Source organism: Alexandromys fortis, unplaced genomic scaffold (genome assembly GCF_014885135.2).
Source record: "Alexandromys fortis isolate MF-2015 unplaced genomic scaffold, M_Fortis_MF-2015_v1.1 scaffold_40, whole genome shotgun sequence".
Classification (NCBI taxonomy): domain Eukaryota; kingdom Metazoa; phylum Chordata; class Mammalia; order Rodentia; family Cricetidae; genus Alexandromys; species Alexandromys fortis.
In genome coordinates this window covers 7654985-7677003 of record NW_026067966.1, presented here as the reverse complement: position 1 = coordinate 7677003, position 22019 = coordinate 7654985, and the positions used below count along the sequence as shown (strand labels likewise).

General features: G+C 37.8%; 1 protein-coding gene across 5 annotated transcripts in view; it reads left to right on the top strand.

Moving 5' to 3' along the window:
- Map2 (microtubule associated protein 2) overlaps positions 1-22019 on the top strand; it is a 270127-nt gene that overhangs the window by 212953 nt on the left and 35155 nt on the right. For 2 of the 5 annotated variants that reach the window (XM_050154291.1, XM_050154288.1), the window contains exons 6-7: positions 12623-12736; positions 14699-14773. In XM_050154291.1, coding sequence (XP_050010248.1) covers positions 12623-12736; positions 14699-14773 — 189 coding nt within the window. Of the gene's footprint in view, positions 1-12622; positions 12737-14695; positions 14774-17560; positions 17564-22019 lie in introns of all 5 variants that reach the window. The other 3 variants (XM_050154289.1, XM_050154287.1, XM_050154286.1) reach the window with 2 other exon arrangements.

Sequence of the window (22019 nt, the reverse complement as noted above, 5' to 3'; positions counted from 1 at the left end):
TTCCAGTGTTTTCCTCATGAAGGTTAGGCATTTGGGCTGGAAAGAATGGGAGAGAGATGGTTTGTTTTTTTTTTTTTTTTAATTACGACAGTTCTACAAGGTTTGTACATGTTGTTTGCTTTGTCCGCTGTGGTCTCTAGCAGATGAAGTGGGTGTGGGTGTTCATTTCTGTCATACTATGTGGCTTGTTGTGTTGATGCCTACTGGGTCTGAGCCTATCGGGCCCAGTATACATGGACAGGATCATAAAGAATGCTGACTCTTGCTTCCGGGAAAGGATGGGCTTCTGTATACCAGGTAATCCCAGCTATATCTTTCGATGGCTTACAAAATAGAGGAAAGGATGCGCACTGAAAAAAGTTTCTCATTTAAATATGCATTTGCATGGTGCTTGTCCCATGATGTTTGCTTCTCAGTCAGAGGGAGATGACATTGTCTTAAGCCAGTAAGTCTGAATCAAAATATTAGAAAAATCAGTTTCTCAAGACTGCTTTTATCAAACCCAATGACTCAACAAATTGGAATATTATTTTCTTTTTTGGAATTTTAAATACCTACAGACTTTGGAGTTGTGATGAGCAAAGCTCTACATACACACATACAACACACACCACACATGCAGACATTCACACACACATACACATACATATACACATGCTTACACATACATACTCCCATACATATATATATTGTATTAAATATAAGTATAATTTAATTATATTTTATATTTTTGAAACTTTCCCCTATTCTGTATTTTCTAAAGTCTTATTGTGTTTTCTCCTTTCTAATTTGCTGTTGCCTTTTCTCATTGTGATTTCTTTCATTGCTTTCCAATCTCTGAGGGTTAAGAAAAATCTCCATTTAGAGAAAAATTCTTTGCAGTTCATAAGATCTTTTTCATTTAAAATGAATATGGGAAGATAATAAGTAAAGGAAGTGGCTCTTCTGAGATTCATTTTTAGACTATGGTAAGCTTTTTATTTGATTAATAGTATAGAAGACCTTTTGATATTCCCTCTATTTGTAAGTATTCTTTCCTCACGAACCAAAAAAAAAGACATAGAGAGGGAAGGAGGGAGGGAGGGAAGAAGGGAGGGAGGGAGGGACAGAGGGAGGGAGGGAGAGAGGGAGGAAAGGAGAGAGAGATTAGAAAAGAAAGAAATGTAGTATTTTCAACAATAATTTTCCAGGTATCTTGAGAATTCATGAATCATCAAGCAATAATGTGTTGTTTAAATTTTTATAGTGGAATATATGTGCATGTCTATGCATTCATAAATATATATATATACTTTGACAATATTGCTAGTTTTTATCAGAAGTATCTGGCACTTAATGACAAGTATCTGGGCTTTAGTTTTCTTTTGTTGCAGTTGGAAGGGTACTGAGTAGATGGAGAATATTTCTCAATCGACACTCCCCTCTTTTTCCACAAGCTACCTAGATACACTGATTTTCTGCTTGGTGTGTAGAGCTCTTCCCTACCTCCTGGCACCTTCATGCTTCATTGCTCCTTAGCACATTACAAAGAGCATTTGCACCTGCTCTCGGGGGAAGATGGAAATTCATATCAGAAGCAGATGAACAGAACAACTGGCACCGCTTTACAACCCTGGTACTGTTAGTCTTATCTGACCAGGCGTTGTGAATCCCGGGAGAAAAGGCTGAACTGCATGCTACCAGCTCACTATGCAGCAGCTCTCAGAAAATGAGCCACACTGTTCAACTACACTCATAAAAAATACAGTTAGGACCTTAAAAAAAAAAGCAGTGTGTGCTTTGGGCTCTCCTTCAACTTTAACTGTTATGCAAATGCTAGGTGCTTACTAGAATACAAATATGAAAGCAAAATGTCAATATTTAAAACGTATTGCAAGTATACTCAAAATTTCACAAAGCATTAAACTTAGGTAGATAAGGTAGAAAGGATCTAAACTCCAGGAAAAAAAAAAAAAAACACATCGATAGTAGAGCATCCCGAACATCAGACTTGAGGAGTCTAAATTGGAAGTGCAGATCAGGGCTGGACTGGCAAATGCGTTCTGCCTTTCTTTACAGGCTTCTCCAGCCTGAATGATCAGCCCTCTCAATGAACTAAAAACCTTCTTTTTGTATCACAGTTGCATGGTACCATGCCAGTCTATGATGGCAGAAAGCTGCTGTGTTCTCATTCTCCGGTGGGGCTTTCAGAAACACCTGTACGGACTATGGTTATATGTCGCTAAGAGCACCCTTCAGGTGTCCTATTACTGAGGTTATCTATTAACTAGTTTTTATTCCCAGATTGTAGATGTTCAAATTTGTACCCTGCTTTTCTCTTTTCCTTTGACATATATTACTCTATTTCCTGTTGTAGGTCCTAATAAGTATTTTAGTTAATACAGAAAAAGATTGAGAATCCATGTGTAGAGTTAAGAATGAGAATCACATAGACAAAATTATGCTCCGAAAAGGATACTGCAGTGTGAGTAACGAATCCGTGGGAAAGACTGAATCAGAACAATATACCGGCGATGGAAGAATAAATTGAGAATCTTTGAGACGAGGCTGGATTCATAGTAAAGATGAGAGAGCTGTTGGTTACAGCAGAAAAACATTTAAAAGTATCTCTATAATACTTTGTGGGGGAAATGCTGCCAGAAGGGACTTTCTCTAATAATGTTGGTTAGGGTTAGAGGGTTGGGAATAGCGGAAATATGTAACATCTAATCAGAGACAGCTGCTTGATAACTGCCAAGTGGGAAATAATATGAAAAGTTAAGATCAGCAAACCTCTGAGAGACATAAAATTCTAACAGATAGGAATCATACAGATGCTCAGTAGTTCTCCATTTTCATTTTTACAAAATTAAGCTCAATGTAACATTGACCTGGATTGGAAATTTCCCAAAAATAGCTTGAGATGGGAACACAGACATGCAAGCTTTTTGGATCCTCTGGTTGTAAGGTAAAGACTGATTTGTTGTTATGGGTCAAGAACACAGCAAATCCCAATCCTGATTAAAGGTCGATCTGAGCCTTGAATCACGTTGCGTGTTCTTCATCATGGTCTTAACTGTACTCATTTAGAGCAGTGTAGTGATGCTGACATGGAAAGCTAATACCCTGGTTTTGAAAGTCATCTCAGCAAAAACTGAGTGATGTCCATTTTCCCTGTTTCATCTCTGGGTCTATGAAATGACTTGCAAATGGTAAGGGTTTAGATAGTAAACAGTACTTCTATATTGAAATAGGGAAATTATAAATGGACTATAGGAAAAATAAGTTTTGCTTGTAGACAGGACTGAGCATTGTATCTAGGACCTTGTTCTTATAAGCAACCTCTTTACTGTTGACCTACATCCCAGTCCTAGGAAAATGTGGGGCTTTTTAATGATGGATTTATTTTAACTCATTGTTTAAAAAGGGCTTTCTGCGATGTATCATTTCTTTTCTTTTTGCATAAGTTGAATTACAAACACCTGTTTCCTTTAAAAGCAGGAAAGGAGGTCAAAGAATTGACTGAATATGTGTTCTCCTTGGAGCGTGTTTTATTTACGTACCCAAATGGTCCCCTTCCTTTAAAAAGTGGAGCAAAGCCCTGAAACCTTGAAAAGACTGGATGAGGATTGGAATGGATCCCAGTGAAGTCTCACTGACTGGATGTGTGACAGCCTGGGTTTAATCCCCAGTACTGAAAAATAAATCCCACTAGACTGCAGTTGCTGTTCTTGGTGCTGTTCTGAAAGATGACACCCGTGTTGAGATGTAAAACTTCTTAGCTTTTCTTTCTCCCCACCCCTTTTTTGTCTTTCATTGACATGGGGACTATGGATAGACACCAATGAGCTGTGAAAATTGACCTTTTCCTCAAAAATAAAAAATAAAAAAAGGCACTATGTTGAAACAGTATCATAAAATGTGTTAGATATTGTCTTTGGGCCATTTCTTGCCTTACTCTCCTAAGTCCTTATTATTATAGGAAACAAATGATTACATTGCAACCCAAAATGTCACCACTATGAAGATCATAATTTAGGAGGGCAAGTTTGTTTAGTTGGGCTAACAGTCATCCCGTTTCCATGCAATGACCTGTCAACATATTGCAAGAAAGTATTCAGTTCTCATTGGACCACATTTAACTTGTACATCGGATCCAAGTGCATTTGGGATTATGCTCAAGAACTTGGCTGTTGGTGTCAAAGGTGAATTTACATTTTATGACTAGTATCAGTTCACAAATTTAAAAATGTATCCTCCGTTATAAATTACATTGAGAGAATATTGAACTTGTCTTCACTAAGAGGAAATGTTCCGAGTCCTCTGCGCCTCAATTCTCTGGAGTTACAGAAGGGATAGTGAAACTCTACAGAAGCACAGGGTCTGAGTCTTCACCAGATCCAATGGAAAAAACAGTTAACCAATTATGATACAAAAATTTAGAAATGATTTTATTAAAACATTGAGATAGTCTTACTTACAACATCTAGATATTCCTTCCGCTATGGTCTGCAGATTTTCAGATGAGTCACTAGTTAGTATAGTACTATATTAAAAACTTTTCTTTCTATGAATTTTGTTGAACCAAGTCATTCCACCTTTGTTTCATGTTACTTTTCCCGGTTACATAATGAAACAATTGGGGAAAAGGGGGAGCAGAGATAGATAGGTCCTTGGGAGTGTTTTTGTTTTACCTTTTCTGTAAGAAAGTAAACCCACACTACCAATTCATGTAAAACACTTTGGAAGGATGGGAGGTGGCTGTAGACACTGGGGATCAGTGGTTCTTCAAGTTAGAGAAACCAGGCAGGCTTAAGTATACTCTTAGAAACAGGAATCGGTTATCAATGATTTTTTTTTTTTTACGAAAGTTGTAGGATTTGATGGGAAATCTCAGTTTCCATGTTTTCAGGAAGCTCCATAAACGACTTCCATAGGCTTCTGATCCCCTTACTAAATCAATATCTGCCTGTGATTGGAGAGTACAGCATATGCTACAACAGCCTCTTTCTACTGCCCTAACCAAAGTTCAGAAGGAAAACAAACCTGCCTTGAGCGCTTTTCTGATGGCTTTCTCCCTTCTCTTTCCTTAGCGTCTTTAAGTTGTCAGTGGTCACGAGCCCGTATGATGCCGCTCACCTACTTCCCTCTTACGAGGCCTGCTCACCTTTCCCTACAGCATGCCCACCCTGATGGCCAATTATCTTCCTTCCTCACTCTACCACTTTATCAAAGTGTGTGCACCCTTCTCTCTCTGCTGGGCTCCTAGTCAAAGGATAAATGCAGTAATAGAAATTGAAATATACCTAAATACTAATAGAGATTGAGAAAAGTAAACAACATTGAAGCAAAGTCATCTCTGCAAACTTTTATTCAAGTGGCTCCCCTGGGCATATTTTATGACATTTGTAAGTTTGTACAGATTTTTTTTGGACTACTACTGTTTGTTTCTTACATATCTTTCATAAATCTTATGGTTGGAGAGATACTTCCATCAGTCTACAAAAATCAATCATTTCTTTAGAATATTTTTCACAAAAATTTTAGAAATCATCAAAGGCTTTTCTTTTTATTTTTATGATTATATCAACTACAAAGGCAATATTGATCATTGCATTTCTTTTCCTACTTAGAACTATGCTCTTGGAAAGTCATTCCACTTTGCTACTAATTGGTTGGTCCTAGCAGAATGTTCATCAGTTGTACTTGTCTGGAAGTTTCCAGTGAAGGTATCCACTTACATTGTGCTGTGGCTGAACTTTTATTTTATTATACTATTAATAATAGAGGTATATTCCTCTCATGCGTTTTTACCATCAGTATTTCAATTCTTCTAATTTTATTGTAGTTTTTAAGACTGTGAACAGTGATTATATGTATATATGTCATTATATTTTGAAAAATATAAAGATATACTACAAGTAACATATACTAAAATCCCTTCAAGTGCTAGAACAAAGAAAATATTTTATACAGTTGCTGTGTCTAAAATAAAATGTGTGGTTAGAATATGGACAATCACCTGCTAAGTCTGTAAATCATGAGGCAAAGCTGATGTTGCTGCTGAGAATGGCAGATTCATTCTCAGAAATGTATTAGGACTGGACATTTAATCAAACTGCACTTATGCAGAAGTCATGTTGCCTTCTCTGTATGATGACTGAGTGAACAAAGTAATTTTTCTATATAGGGATTCTTAAATTATATAAGAGCTTCCATAACTTGATCAAGTCATGCTGAGGATAAGCAAGAGAAAGGAAGCAAGTGTTCACTAACTTAATGATGTAAACCATAAAACAATAACACTGGTTATGATAGAAAAGGCTATAAGCATAACATAGGGAACTAGTAAAGACTATTTCTGATATAGAAGGAATTATATTTGTTCCTTTTTTTATATTGCTGCCCCCAGTCATTTCTGCATTTTATAGCTGCAGAAACATTACTTCCTTCATGACATGAAAGCTTATCTTCACTCCTGGTCTCACTCTGCACCAGATCCAATGGAAAAATTATCCAACTATGATACGATAATTTAGAAATGATTTTATTATAACGTTGAGATAGTCTTAATTACAACATTGGGATGAGCCCTTTAAAGCCGGAAGGAAGTCCTACATAGTTCAGTGCTCACACACACAGGTGAGCACGTGCATGTGTACACATATTTGTTCCATGTATTCCGCAGTTATTCTTTTTAAGGGTAGATTTATTCAAGCTCTCATTGTTTTACCAATAATTTATCTTCACATTAATGCTTCTAATTATGTTTTATAATTCAGTCATTTGACAGTATAGTATGTTTCAAGATCTAGCAGAGGAGACACTACAGGTTTTCAAAAGTCTGCAAAGAATAGTGCATTTTTAATAAGATATAACATAGAACATTTAAATCCCTCATTTGGTGTTATCATTCACCCAATGCTAAAAATGATTATATTTAATTAGTTGTGATAAAAGCTGTTTGAAACTTTCAAGAGGTAAATTCTTCATTAATTTTATGTTTACCCAATTTTTTGGATAAGTAAAATATTATACTTTACTTAATTATCACGTTTCTGTTATATAAACTACCAGTAGCAGCATAAATATGTATATGTCTAATAAGTCTAGAAGTCAGCTCCCGAACCGTAAACTAGAAAGCGTAAGTATAAAGCTAGATTGGGACCATATTCACTTAACTATGTGTCTTTTCCTTAAATATTTTCCCTTCTATTTCTATCTTGGATACTAAATTTAGAAATGAAATTTCTCAGAAGGTGTTGTTTCTGATCTACGCTTGTCTAATTACTTTTAACTCAATGCATTACCATCAGGCTGTGGTCTTCCCTCACTGCTATTTATCTTAATTTGTTATACCTTTCTCCTTAACCAAATTTGAAAATCGGGGCAGCCCAGTTAAATCTCTAAAGAATTCATTTGAGTATGCCAAGGTATACTCTAGGTAGGGTGATGGCTTTGAACATATAAATTGAGGTAGGAATAGAGAGAGTGGGGAGGGGTAGACCAATGACTCAGCAATTAAGAGTGTGCTGCTCTTACAGAGGACCTGAGTTCAAATCCCAGCATCTAACCAGATGGCTCACAACTGACTCTAATTCCAGCTCCAGGAGATCCAAACCATCACTTGCACATATCCACATGTAGAAATAGACACATACATGAAATTTTTTCATACATATAATTTTAAAATTTTTTTTTGAAAAGAGAAAAGGAAATCTTCCTATAACCATAATCCTTACTGATTTGGACGTGGCTATCAAAAGGGAGGCTTTATGAGTGGCCATAGAAGAATCAGTCAATAATCTGTGGCCACTATTGGAACATAAGAGTGAAGACAAACAAAACATGTCCTTCCGTAAGATTACCTTGGACTTCAAAAACAATTGTGTGCAGGAGAGAAACATTTTTGTCTCTCCCAGGAATGACACAAAATAAACCCCTTCCAGGAAACAAAAACCAAAAAACTGAACTCTATGCAACTCTGATCTCTTTTCTTAAATGTCTGTCTTTATAAGTTGACTCTACTTACAATGTACTGGCCCTCTTGAATAGGTGGAGCCTTGTTTTGATCTTAGAAGAAATATTCAGAAGAAAGGCTGTTGAGCATAGCTGTGGGGGCTGCAGTGTTGCCATGGTGACACTGTGCATCAGCAGAGGTTTGAAGGGTGGGCTGTGTCAATGCCCGGTTCCTTAATTAATGCAAAGATGCTAGGAAAGCAAACAAACAAAACTCTCCAACAATCTGTTCTTTAAATGCTTTCATGACTAGTGGATTCAAGGAAATACTTTCATAGGAGCCATTTACTCTCCAAATTAAGCAAGAAGCAAGGAATTTTCGTTTTTTTTTTTTTTTTTCTCTCTTCGTGAATTTATGGAGGGTGTTTGTTTAGCAGAGCACTGCGAACTACACAGTGCTCTCCTTGTTGACTAGATTCCAGCAGCAGCAGCAATTAACATTGGTCTCCTAGGCAACCATTTTGTACCCTACTGAGAAAAACCTTCTTGACAGGAGCATTCTGTCTTAAATTGTTTTGTTTTCCTTTTTCACCAAGTGTACGGTAGACTGATTTGTCATTTCTTTTAACACACCATTATTGTACCCACGACTCTTCAAAGCAGAAACATTTAGTGGTTTTTATAGCCATATGGTTGAATTTACTGTCAATGCATCTTGGTTCACTTTTAACAAGCTGCAAGAAATCAACAAAAATTTGTGTCCGGGCATATGCCGATTCGCCTGGATTTTGTGCTCACAGTCTAACCGGTGAAGCATTGCATGTTCAAGGAGGCACAGCTGGTCCTGATCCAGACCCACGGGCTGCACATTCGACACTTACTGGGTCTACCAATAATGCTCCATCTTCACTCAAGACGCAGCTTGGAATTTTCAGAGCTGTTGAAAGGTTGTCAGCCCCATCAATTTTATTAATTAATTGGGTTTAAGTGGGCTAATGTCACAGTAACCATAGTATGAAGCTGCATCATGCCCAGATCCTGGGCCTGCCTTTAAAATTCTGCCATGATGAAGACAGAAACAATAAGGTCCTCGGGACGGTGTGGTGTGGGTAGTCTGCGGGAGGACAACAAGGGCCTGGAGCTGTAAGTGCTGAGCTGTACGGTAGCACAGTGGTGCAAGGTTAATTGAGACACCTTTTGTAAGAGACAAAAGCCTGACACAGTATCTGGTAGCCAGTGCCAGGCATTGAAGCAAGGAGGCATTCCAAATATTTTCCTAACTGATGACCTGTCTCTATGATTCTCATCCTATATCTTTATGTCACGTATTCTCATACTATCCAATAGTCAACAACTTTCCAACTTTGTAAAAAGCTATGACATAAATTAGATCCAGAGACGTTATCCTTAATGTTCCTTCTAAGTACTTGAGTTATTTCTGAGTTTTCTTTTTTGTTGCATAAGTTTTTCTTACAAACTTTTCTTGGCTATAACATGACTTTACAGCCAAGCTATTTTCATTGCCTGTAGAAACTCATTGTCATGTTGACATTATGATAAAATAGAATCTCATAAGGTTAACATTCAAAAACTGGTCAACTGCTAGTAACTTCTCCAGTGCTAAATTGATGTTATTTCATAAAACATTCTAACATTCACAAAAGAGAAAACAGAAATATCACACATACTCCTTGACTAATGTAATTTATAGCTGAAACTAAAAAAAAAAAAAAAAAAAAAAAAAACCTTCACTTCCCAAAAAGTTTTGAAGTTCAAAGATAAATGATTGAGGTTTTCAAAATAGCTATTTACAATAAGCAGTATTAAACTTTCAACTATAGTAGTCAATATTACCTTTCAATTGTGTAATGTTGATAATTAATTTATGTATAATACATTTCTTAATCCTCTCAATAGCCAATTTCTAGTCATAAATTGTGTATGTATTTGAAAAAGAAAAAGAGAAGGTGGATAAAACAAACAATGAAAAAAAATGTGTTTTGCTCTCTTACCTACAGGAGATGTCCTGCTGCTAATTATTCTAGTGAGCTTTCAGGCCAGCTAGCTCCTTGGCGCTCCATCTAGGTGAAAGTCCAGAGTTGGACTTGATGATAGGCATTCTGAATAGTTGGGACCCCAGGATTTATGCAACCAAGTTTGAGAGCAAAAATTAGAAAGAAAGAAAGAGATAGAGAAAGAGGGGGGGGAAGAAAGAGAAACAAGAGAAAGAGAAAAAAGAGTGTTTTCTTCCTTCTAAACTTTGTCTTTGAAAAATACTTCTTCTGAGCATCATTATAGACACAAATATTAACAACAATGAGTTATGGTATCAAGAGATAGTCATAATAATGCTAGCCTGGTGGGACTAGTCTCTCAGAATATGCTGCCATGGCTGCTAGTGAGATATTGAAGTGGTAAGAACCATCTGGACATCTCTTTCATCAAGGATTCTTGGCGTGCTGTCTGTTACATATTATGTAACTACCTAGCTGAGATCCCACATCATCCCATGCACCAAAGGCTATTACTTGTTCCATTTTGTGAGAAGCACAATGAGTTCTAGTGAATTTATCAGGATAAAATAACTAGATGGTAGAAATTCTTCAGTACAGAACCATACTCCACTGAACTAAGACCTCAATAGTTCCTTAAAAACTTATCTTAAAGGATAGTTACCCCTTAAAAAGGTAAAAATATGGTTCGTGGGTGGGTGGGTGAGTGGACAGATGGATGGAAGCAATAGAGATATACGTAGGATGAATGAAAGATGTCATACATGATTAAATATATGAAAACAATGAGCATATATATAAGACAAGAGTCTTTATAATTTCACTTTTATTAGTTTGATTCTATGACTGTCATACTTGATCATTTGTGTTTCTTTGGTACATTTATTCTTAATTATCCATGAGCTAACCCAAGCCCTGAGTGAATTTGCTCCTATCCCAAGAGCCAGGCAATGGGGATGCAGAATTCACCCAGGAAAGATCTAATTACATTTCTGCTGGGGAAATAAAAAAAAATCTCTTGCTTTGTAGGGAAAACTACCATTAATATCTTGTTGATAAATTACTTTACCTCTTTCAAGGAAGATTATAAATTCACTGGACCATATGAAACCCCCAAGCTTCTGGTCAGGGTCATGTTTCCAAATACAGTGAAGCTTTGAATAGAAGGCATATAATTTTCTATTTGAAAAGATTTAATAATTTTATTATTCCAAACAACCATAACACATTAGTTAACCCAATATGAACTTGGCTTCCTCGTATGTTATCAGATTAGTCTTAAAATAGAATTTTTTAAATCAAAAATGGATGCTGGGACTTGAACCCAAAGTCTTATGCATACAAGGCAAACACTGTATCACTTAACTACATATCCAGCTCCTGATAAATTTTTTAAGAAATATGAAAGTTTAACAAGCCTTCCAAGATCATGTTAAAATTATTTTCTGACAAATATACTAAACATGTCCAAAAATAAAGTCACCTCATTCATAAGTTATGTTCATTGGAAATCAAAAGTACATTTCTAAATTAGCTTTCCCCAAAACAAAAATAAAAAATTCAAATTTCTTAGGATTTCTTTTCTGAAATAAATAGAAACTAAGTTACTGGTCACCAATGAAACATGATAATGTGTTACAGTGTGTTTGTGAAGCGTGAATCTGATGACATGGACCAGGGCATGCATGCTTCAATTCTCTGCTTCCTTGTCTCTACTTGGACTGTCTTAAAATTCCTTTATAAAATGCCCACAATGTCATTTTGTCTATTTTGTATGAATCCATTCTGCATGTCTCAAGTTCTATTATGTTATAAACAATTAAAGTAATTTTTGGTTGATACCAACATGCAGTCCTGCACAAAAGATTGAAATATTGTAACAATGATTAATTATAATTTTGTCATGTAAGCTAATGATAATTGTGCTTTTTATTAATATTTTCTCAATAAAAAGAGCTTCAACTCATATAAAAATGTTGTAGACGATAGAAAGTTAATTAATGCTCAAGTACTTAGGACTGCAGTTTAAATGGTACTCTTCCAAAATGTGTCAAATTCTTACAAAGTATATGAAGTAACTGTGCCTTTTTAAAGTTGGCAATCATAGTGTGGAGAGTGGTTTATTTCTAATTTGTGTGACTAAAATGAACAAAAACTTTCATATTCGTTTTCTACCCTTTTGCAAAGAAAAAAATAATAATTGAACTGTGTTAAGTATCCAGTCTAGCCCAAAACTTGGTGAGAATGGCCTCAAGAATTGTGTGGGTGTCAAAAGAAATCACCCAGGACTGTGGATGTTTACCAGATAGGTAATCACATATCTCTCAGCACAGTTCCCTCTGTGGTGTGCTAAATGCTGCTGAAGGATACTAAATGTTGCATCAGTGCTAATAAGAAGATTCAAGAATGATCTAGAAGACAAGGATCATGTTGTCCCAATGTCTGCTGTGTCTGTACTACCTCTCTTGCTCCCAGTTTTCCATAAAACACTGGAGTGCAAGAAGCATCCTCAACTGATGACTTTTAAATGCTAGACTTGCCTTGAACAATTAATGCATCTGAGAATTCCCAAATCCTAAAGTTGTTCTTTTTAAATACTGTGGATCAATTCTTGAAGCTCTCCGGTTGGACTTCTAGTCACTATGTGATCTTTTGTTCCTGTTTATTTGCAGAAGAAGTGTCTGCAAGGATAGTTCAAGTAGTCACAGCTGAAGCTGTAGCAGTCCTGAAAGGTGAACAAGAGAAAGAAGCCCAACAGAAAGGCCAATCCGCAGCTCTGCCATTAGGTAAGTAAGAAAAGCCTCGGTCGGGACAAGCATGTGCTGCCCCTTGTCACAGCATAGAGTCTACTACGTCACAGCAGAGAGTCTACTTTGTACATGCTTTGTCTATAAGGCAGTCACCTACCACCTCTACCAGAAGAAGGAGGACTTTTTTTCACCCCCTCATGAGTTCACTGGGGTGTGTTGATAGGTTTTAGGGTAATACATTTGTTGTTAGACATGATAACCCTTTTTTGTTTATTAAATCAGGATTTTATGGCTCCATGTACATGAAGTGAGCTGAAGCTTCCATTAGAAATGACTATCTTTCCTTATGGGTTCAACTACATGAAACCAGTAGCTAGAGCTTTGTTAGAGTCATCAGTGACTTGAATCACATAGGAGAGACTTACCTTATGGTTTGAGAATTGACCATGTAGCTCACCTAAGGGCACTGCAGTAGCCTTGCCCTTTCCGATGGTCATAAATGCCCTTCAGTGCCACAGAGCCATGCCATGCAACACATAATTGCTGAGGAGGGCTCTCAGCCAAAGGCTTGCTGCCCTGCACAGAGCTATACAGATATGTGTGTGTTGATACATGAATACATAAATGATAGATAGGTAATAGATGCAAAGATAAATTACAGCTACATAGATGATTAATAGATACATATATAGCTAAGTGGATAGACTGAAACATATATATATAGTTAAACAACTATAATATATACATATATATATTAGTTAGATAATAGAGACTGGATAGACCCTAGGTAAGTGGGTAAATAGACAGATATATATGTATAAATGGAAGGAGACTTTCTAGGATTCCGTCTATCTATTTCCTACACACATATACTCAATCTGCCAAAAGGCATGGCTTCTAAATCCTAAATTTTTTTCCTATTTTATAGCTCAGTGTATCCTTAATATTTTTTCCTGATTAAGAATCCTTGAAATGTCTACTAAAAATCAAGAATAAGAATATTTTCCTTTTCCAGATTAAGAGTTTAGAATATAGTCAACATGTATCATTCTGAGTGTTTTGATATCAAGGGCTTTCTTTCTCATGAACAGAATTGGAAAAAAAATACCTAATTTAAAATGTTAACCTTTAATCTATCATACACTCCAGTTCTTTGTTTCTTTGAAATAAAATTCAAGTTTTAAAATTTTAAATCTTAAAAATACATGGCACAAATCTCAGAGTTAGGAGCTAAACACCTGATGTCACAAAGCCACCTCTAAGGTACAACTATATCATAAAACTTGAGTTCATGTAATGTATGGAATAGACCAGCCACTAGCATTCATTGAGAAATATTGCCTTTGAAGCTCCTTCCCTGCATCCCTGCATAGAAAGCTCACGTGGAAGGTAAGTGTCTAGGAGGAAGTCAGAGGTGGTGGCTCATTTAAAATGTTTATCAACGTGACTATGAATGATCAAGATAGTCTATGTTTATAGACTTTGCAGAACATTCAAAAGTTTGTTGTTTTTGATTAGACAATTCTAATCCCAAACAAAATGCTTGCCTGGGTGTATTATAATGTAGTATCTCAGGGCTAAATGAAGTTACAAATTTAACTTGGATTTTTTTCTTTTTTTGGTTTTTTGAGACAGGGTTTCTCTGTAGCTTTTTGGTTCCTGTCCTGGAACTCGCTCTTGTAGACCAGGCTGGCCTCGAACTCACAGAGATCCGCCTGCCTCTGCCTCTGCTGGGATTAAAGGCGTGCGCCACCACCTCCCGGCTTTTTTTTTATTATTATTATTTAGAAATAAAATAGAATTTTCTTTCATTTGTTTCCAACTCATTTTTATGCAGAAAAGGCTTTTTATAAATACGGAATGTTAATCTTCTAAGTTGTCAACAGGTAAATCAGGTAAAGATAAGAGCTTCTTAGGAGTCTGTTTGCAGGTTGGAGGACCACAGGACTGAGAGAATTAACCGGTCTGTCTCACTTCTCTGTGTTTGATCTGCAGCAGCTGAGGAAACAGCTCATCTGCCACCTTCCCCACCACCGTCGCCAGCCTCAGAACAGGCAGTTGCAGTGGAGGAAGGTACGTTCTTGACCTTCTAGGGTTGAGGCTGTCCAACAGGGTAAACAATAAACTCCAGTCCACAGCCAGGGACACCAGTGCCAGGTAGCGCAGACAGGGCTGGTGTGAACTCAGAGCGTCAAGAAGAAAATAAGCCCAAAAATAAAAATAGAATCCGTGTTTTATATAAAATTAAGAATATGGTCAATATTATATAAAAGGAAAATCGACTACGTGAAAACTCCGTGTTCAAGTTGCTGGAATAACTATAAGCAGTTCGCTTAATGTGGAGATGTTGAACCGAAATAACAATCCTTTTACAGCTGAAAAGAAATAACAAATACAATCCCAAGACAGCAGGAGTCAGTACTTTCTTAGGGATGTGCCAGAAATTGTGTGCTTTACTCACGGTTATATTGCCAAGACTGCCCCCAGGGCCTGCCCCATAGCAAAATCTCACCAAAAATTAATGAATAAACCAGGAAGTTAATGAATGAACAGATGCAGAGAGCAGTGAACTAGAAGCCATGGATGCTTCCCCACTGAGACCTACTACCGTCCATGAATACATTTATGAACTTGCTTCACACGGAACACCACGTCAGCATTTCAGTTCTCATTGACAAAACAGAGGCATGCTTTGAGAGCATTCATTCAGCATGTGAGATGAGAGGCACTAGATCACACTGTTTCAACGGAAACTCGGTCCGAGACTCCGAGTGTACGCAAAGGCTGGCTGATCTTTGGAAAAGGAACAACAGTTTGCATGCCCTAAGGCCATTTGATTCATTTTCTCTTTCATTTGCTTTTCCTCACGTTGTCACTTCAGAGATCATTTGCCATGTAAAAGATAAATAACATCATCGCTAAACACTTATCATGTTATAATTCATAAACTGATTCATTTCCATTTTTCCTAAATACAGAAAACTAAATTACTCGACTACATGCTGTTAGCTCTGAGGCAGTTTTTTTTTAGTCCCAGATTTTTAAGCAACACCTCTTCTTTGTGGTAAGCTTTTTCATAATTAAACCAACCCCCTTCTAATCTGATACCTGAAATAACAGAAAACAAGCAAAAATCATTTCTGTGAAAAGAAAATGGCAACTGTAATTAGTGTATAGCAGCAATTTGCTATTAGTTAATCTCCTTAAATGTCATTTACAGTACCCTTTATACATCTGAAAGATTCTGTTTGGACTGACTTACGCTTTTCCTGTCATCTGGGCCATATTTATTGAGCACCTACAGTGTCCCAGAAACACTTTGAATTCCAAGCAAATGCTTGAGAACAAAACATACATAATCCTTCCTTTCAAAGAACAAACTGCAGGGTGAAAAAGAATGCAATAAATAAGCTTACAAATAATTCAAGTGGATTACGTCCAGGAAGGGTAAGGACAGCAGCCTCTGGACAGAGAAAAGGGATCCTTCTTTTCTTGTATTTCTAGTTCCAAAATGAGAGGAAATATTGGTAGATCACGGGTGAAAACTGTGGGGCAGAGGAAACAGGATGCACAAACGCACACAAGTAGATGCAAAGATGCTGTGTTCTAGGACAGGGAGCCATGGCTAACAAGTAGTGAGAAAGGGGGAAAGGATTAAGAAATAGAGTGTCGCAACTAACTTGCTGGGGCCAAGGGCCTGGATTTCACTCATTGTCTACTGGAGATGCAGTAGGAAGCTGCGCATGACAGTTGTATTTCTCTCAGTGTGTCTGAACTCCCTTTTAAAACCATTAGAGTGCCCAAGAAACCTCTTAACCCAGAAAGGGCTACGATGTTCACAGAGCTAACCCACTCCAAAAGTCTGCTTGAGGTCGGGTTATTGACTCCTCTTCCTCAGTGGGAATAGTGGCAGAAAATCACAGAGATTCCTCCTATCTGTCCGGGGATCCACTTGGTCTCTTCCTTACAGAAAACACTTCACACACAGTGAGAATATGAATAAATCAGACATGGCTTCAGTTTCACATCAGAATGTAAGGAATTGCCTTCCTCACATTGCTCCAGTATATTCAGGGAAGATGCTCCTCCCTTCTCATTCCAAATCATTCAGTTATATTTCAAACCTTACTTTGTGTTTTCCATTTATTTCTTTTTCAAAAGAGACATTAAGATACATAAAGAGATAGATCACTGTCTTTTAAGTTATGTGAAAAGATATGCCTATATTTTATAAACCCAACATAATTCATTTAAATCAGATGATAATCTCATCTTTAATGCGTGAAAGGATCAAGGCAAAGTTCTATTGATTCTTTATCTCAAACCCCAATAAAATTAATGTTCAACAAATAACAGATTTTAAAAAAAAAGTTAAATTAAGAAAACAAGCTAGTGAGTGACAAGCTACAAGAAAAGAAGGAACTGTTTGGTTCCTTAAGTTTTCAATGAGTTGCTAAAGACCCAGCGTGGTGGATTACTGATAGCAGGCAGGCTTCATTCATTGTCTAAGAGAGTCTTTCCCCTCCAGGACACAAACTCTCCAGCATCTTTGAGGGCACAGGGACAGTCACAACCTGATCCTTTTATACAAATGGAAGAGAGCACTTTGATTTAAATTGACTAAATAGTGGCTCTGGGGACTCTTGCTTCTTAATTAACAGGCATTTAAAAGGGGAACGCTTCCATTGAAAATAATTTGACATTCATCACTTTAAAAACATCCATTTACTGTAATTATGTAATATTAGTATATCTCATAGCTCAGTATGTGTCCTTATTTGGGGAAATACCTAATAGAGATTTTATTGAAAAAAATTAACAAGTAGCTCTCATAGGAAGCAAATCATGGCGCTGCTCTAGAGGGTTCTGTTAGCTACAATGTGTCCCCACCTCCTTTCCTCTTTCTTGTTAGTCATAGCAGCTCATCCAGACTGAGCTGTCAGAATATGGAAGACTGTGAAAATCCAAGAGAATACTCTAGACCTAAGGTCCTTCTGCCTTGTGCAGTTAATCCAGAATTCTGGGGTGATACTTTCCAGTGTCATGGAGACGGCAGCAGACTTGCTGTTATCTGAAAGTAGCTTCTCTCCATGTCATTTGTGGGTGGCAGTCCCACCAGGACACGGAGGACTCTTTGGCCAGAAGCTGGCAAATTGGAGAAAGATGGTAGGGAACGCTGTGTGTGGGGTCAGCTGCCTTCTACTCTGTGCCATGAGACAACAGCAATAATCAGTCCTTGGTAGCCCATGAGCGCTAGATTCTCAAAAACATGACTACAGATTTGTTCCAAAAAGGTCTGATCAATCAAGGCTGAGTTTGGAAGGACAAATCTTCCTTTTGCCCAATATAAAATTTTAGATGTGTTAATAAAAAGTTTAAGTAAACACAAACTAGAAGGAAAATATTCCTCAGTCAGAATCAGCTAAAACTCATTTCTGAAGTCTGCAATTATGAGGAAGAGCTATGTAAAAAGGCCAAGGTTCTCAAGGTCATCTTTCTATCCTTTTGAACGTCACTTGTTAAATGAAGTAGATTATTATGTGATTAAAAACTGTTCCCAAGGCGCTGGAGATATGGCTCAGTGTTTAAGAGCACTGACTGCTCTTCCAGAGGACCCAGGTTCAATTCCCAGCACCCACATGGCAGCTCACAACTGTCTGAAGATCCAGTTGCAGGGGATCTGACACATTCACACCAATGCACATAAAATAAAGTTAAATAAACCATAAAAATATTTTTTAAAAAACAGTTCCCAAATTACATTAACTTATAGTAAATGATGAACAAAGCCATGAAAGTAGCTTATAAAGTAAATTCACATTTTCCCTAAGTTTATCAACTTTAAATCCAACTGCCAAGTTAAGGTAAAGAAGCTTAAAGCTGAGCAAATGGAAGACACCATGCTAACATATATGTAGTTACACACAGGTTCATCTGGAAAAGGGCACTTGCCCCCAAACCTGACAACCTGAGTCTGACCCCAAAGACCCATGTTGTGGAAGGAGAGAACCAAGCTGTCCCATGACCTTCACGTGTATGGCATAGTGTACATTGCACCTGTAGGCATTTGTGTATGTGCATGCATGCATGCCATGAGAATACACACGAAGGATAATTTTAAATAGCTACACATTACGTTGGCAGTTTTACCAATCTCTTACCATTTATTTCATCCAGCAACCCACAGAGATAGAAATTTACACGTTTTTGTCAGGGATATCATTGTTTAGCTCTGGATAAATGACTCAGCTAGAATTTACATCTAAATCTGAGTCTTCCAACTCAGAATTCCATACTTCCCTAAAGCTAAAGTTCTCAGGGTTGGTACTATACAATTGTGCAAGTCAATTATCTTTAAACAGGAGTCTGGTACAAGCTACCATTCTTATGTGGATTTTTATAAAATGTCTCCCAAATACATACTCCATTCCTTATTTATTTGTTTATTTATTTTGTATCACTTCCCCACCCCAATGGGTGGTCACCAAAGCCTCCATCATGTGCATCTCATCTCTGCAACAAACGAGACTCTAACGCCTCTGTCTTCCCCCCTGGGGACTCTGCACTGCTCAGACTCACACACATACATACACATATACACACACACATATACACACACACATATACAATGTTCTGGTTTATCTCTGAGGCTTGCATCCCAGACAGCCTTTACTCACAATTTCTGAAAGAAATTGAAGTTCTTGGAACACACAGTCCTGGGAGAGGCCTGGTCTTGGTCAGCTATCCCTTTTGAGCGAAGAGACAAGGTCTAAGGAGAAATGGCCATTCTGCTTTGGCAACTAAAGGTCCCACAAATGGTTCCGCCATGCTGGGACTAGACCAAAAGTTTTCAGAATATAAAAACACCACCTCTTGTGAGATGTTATAGATCTGTGAGCTGTTTTTAGAAGGTCGAATGCTCCAGAAGACTGAAACATCACCGAGTACCTAGCACCTCCTCACCACCAGCTCTTAGCTCCCACTGCTCCCTTTGTGTTGTAATCTTCTCCTTCCCAGAAAACAAATGCAGAAAAGCAGAGAAATACATAACTCATTTTTTCCTTATTTGACAATGCATGAAATCAGTTGAACAAGTTAAACATCTTATTAGTTTGCATGCTTGATGTCCAAGAGTCACTGGAGAACATGTGACTGACAAGGACCAATCCCAAGTCCAGAGCTACCGTCTAGTCTCTGCTGCAGAACAGATCCTCACAGTTCAAACAGGGAACTTTTCTCCCCCACAATTGAGCAGACATGGTACCCTGGCAACGTTTCTCTTTCTTAATTTCTGACTGTGTTAACGTATGAATCCACCTTCAGGAAGAAATGTCTTTGAAAGAATGCATTTGTTTTGTGATGATCTGTTTCTGTTCGAATGTTTCCTTGGTTATTCTGAATTACTGGAGAAGGATGCATGGCTAATTTCTATTTCACAGCAGGGCTGTCAATGTGTTTTATTCTTTTAGATCAATGGTAAATTCCCCTAAATAATAGTCTTAGCTAAGGACCCAGAAAAGCATGCGCCATCCACTGCCTCCATCCTCCATCAGCTCAGTTTGTCTCAGCCCCTTCCATCCTGCGGCGCTGCTTGGGTGACCCTTCATGTCCTCCTGTGGGTGTCTGTCTCGTCTGTCTGATCTCATGTCTGTCTTGTCCAGTTCTCCCTGCAGTTTCTTCCTGTGTGTCTGTTTATAGATGAAGGGGCTGAGGATCGAGTGGGTCCTCTGCACAGGTTCCCCAGCCATGAACCTGCCAGCCGCGGGGAGAGGCGTGGGCTCCTAGCCCCCTCCATCTCGGTGTCTGTGCCCGATGAGGACCCTTACAATTCGGATGAGGAGTACTATGAGCACCCTTTGTTCAGCTCAGAGTGGACTAGTGTGCTCCCCCGTGTCACAGCACAGAGCGCAGAGGGCCACTTAGGCCAGGAGAAAGGTGAACAGGAGCATGGTGCCCTTTTGCTCCTCCTCCCAGCCTGCAGCTCTGTGCACACACATCATGTTCAGTGTGCTTTGGTGTGGGTGGTGGGTGGGCACAAGCTTGTTTTGTCCACATGAAAGTGAAGTCCCCAGATACGGAGTTGTCCACTGAGATGCCTCAAATTTATATGAAAGAAGTGAGTTACATTAAACGAAGAAGCATTTCCCTTTTTCTTTCTTTATATTATTGCTCCTATGAAGTGGAAAGGGAGAAGAAAAAGGAAGAAGAAGCAATTCAATTAAAGTATTACTCCTTTTTGTTCCTTGTAAATAAATTATTCAGTAAGAACACGTTATTTACCTGAACTGAAGAAGATGACCCCAATGTTTATTTTCCTCCTGAGATATGGACTATTATTAGGACCAGTCTTAAATAGAGGTCACCTTATATTTATAGCTTGTTCTTTAAAAATAAAGAATAAAGATCCACTTTGAGCAGAATAAATGTTACGCGATGAAAATGTATGACTACATGTCAATAAGTAAGAAATTGGGGGTTTCTTCGGTGGCTGTTCTCAACTCACCTTAGCAGAGCTGCTCTAAAATGAAGGCTGGGACTCAGGGCCTTGGTCCCATACAGCTGAGCTGCCTATGTGTGGCTTCTGATCATGGGCATGAAATTCGGGGGGTATGGGCTCCACTTGTCTCATTTTTAACTAGGGATTTTTTTTTTGTAAAGAAGAAAATACCACTAAAATATTTTTCTTGGACATAAGTATTTCCGGGTGAGGACAATGACATGATGCATGCAGAAGAACTCATTTTCATGAGAGACAGACAGTCCCAAGGAGAAAAATCAGCTGGCACATTGCCAGGCACAGGCATGATAGTGAGGTTTTCCCAAGTCATATTGAAAACCAAAGAGCTCCAACAGCTCTGGCACCCTAGGAAGCACGCCCAGCATTAAATGAAGCCCAGTACTTTAACAGTGCAAACTGAAAGTGACTGAAATTATTGGGAGATTTTTAATTAAGGGATAGGTACAGGGGCACAAGCATACCTGATTCAAAATTTAAAAATCTAAGGTCAAAACATTATGTGAATCTAAAAATTAATAAATTAACTTGGTTAGACTTCATCTGATAAGCTGGCCCTGGTGAAGTTGGATACGCCTAAAGTTCTTTAACTAGAATGAAAATGTATGCATTATAAAAAAATTCCAATAATAAAACAGAATAGAAAAATTTTTAAATATCCATTACAAAATTAAATTACAGACACAAAAATGTCTGCATGGTAAATGTGGAAAGATAGATGAGGGAGTTCTACCACCCTCCAGGGTGTTAATATTTCTTAAAAAAGAAAATTTCTTCCCTTTCCATATGTAGTCTTTCCCACAA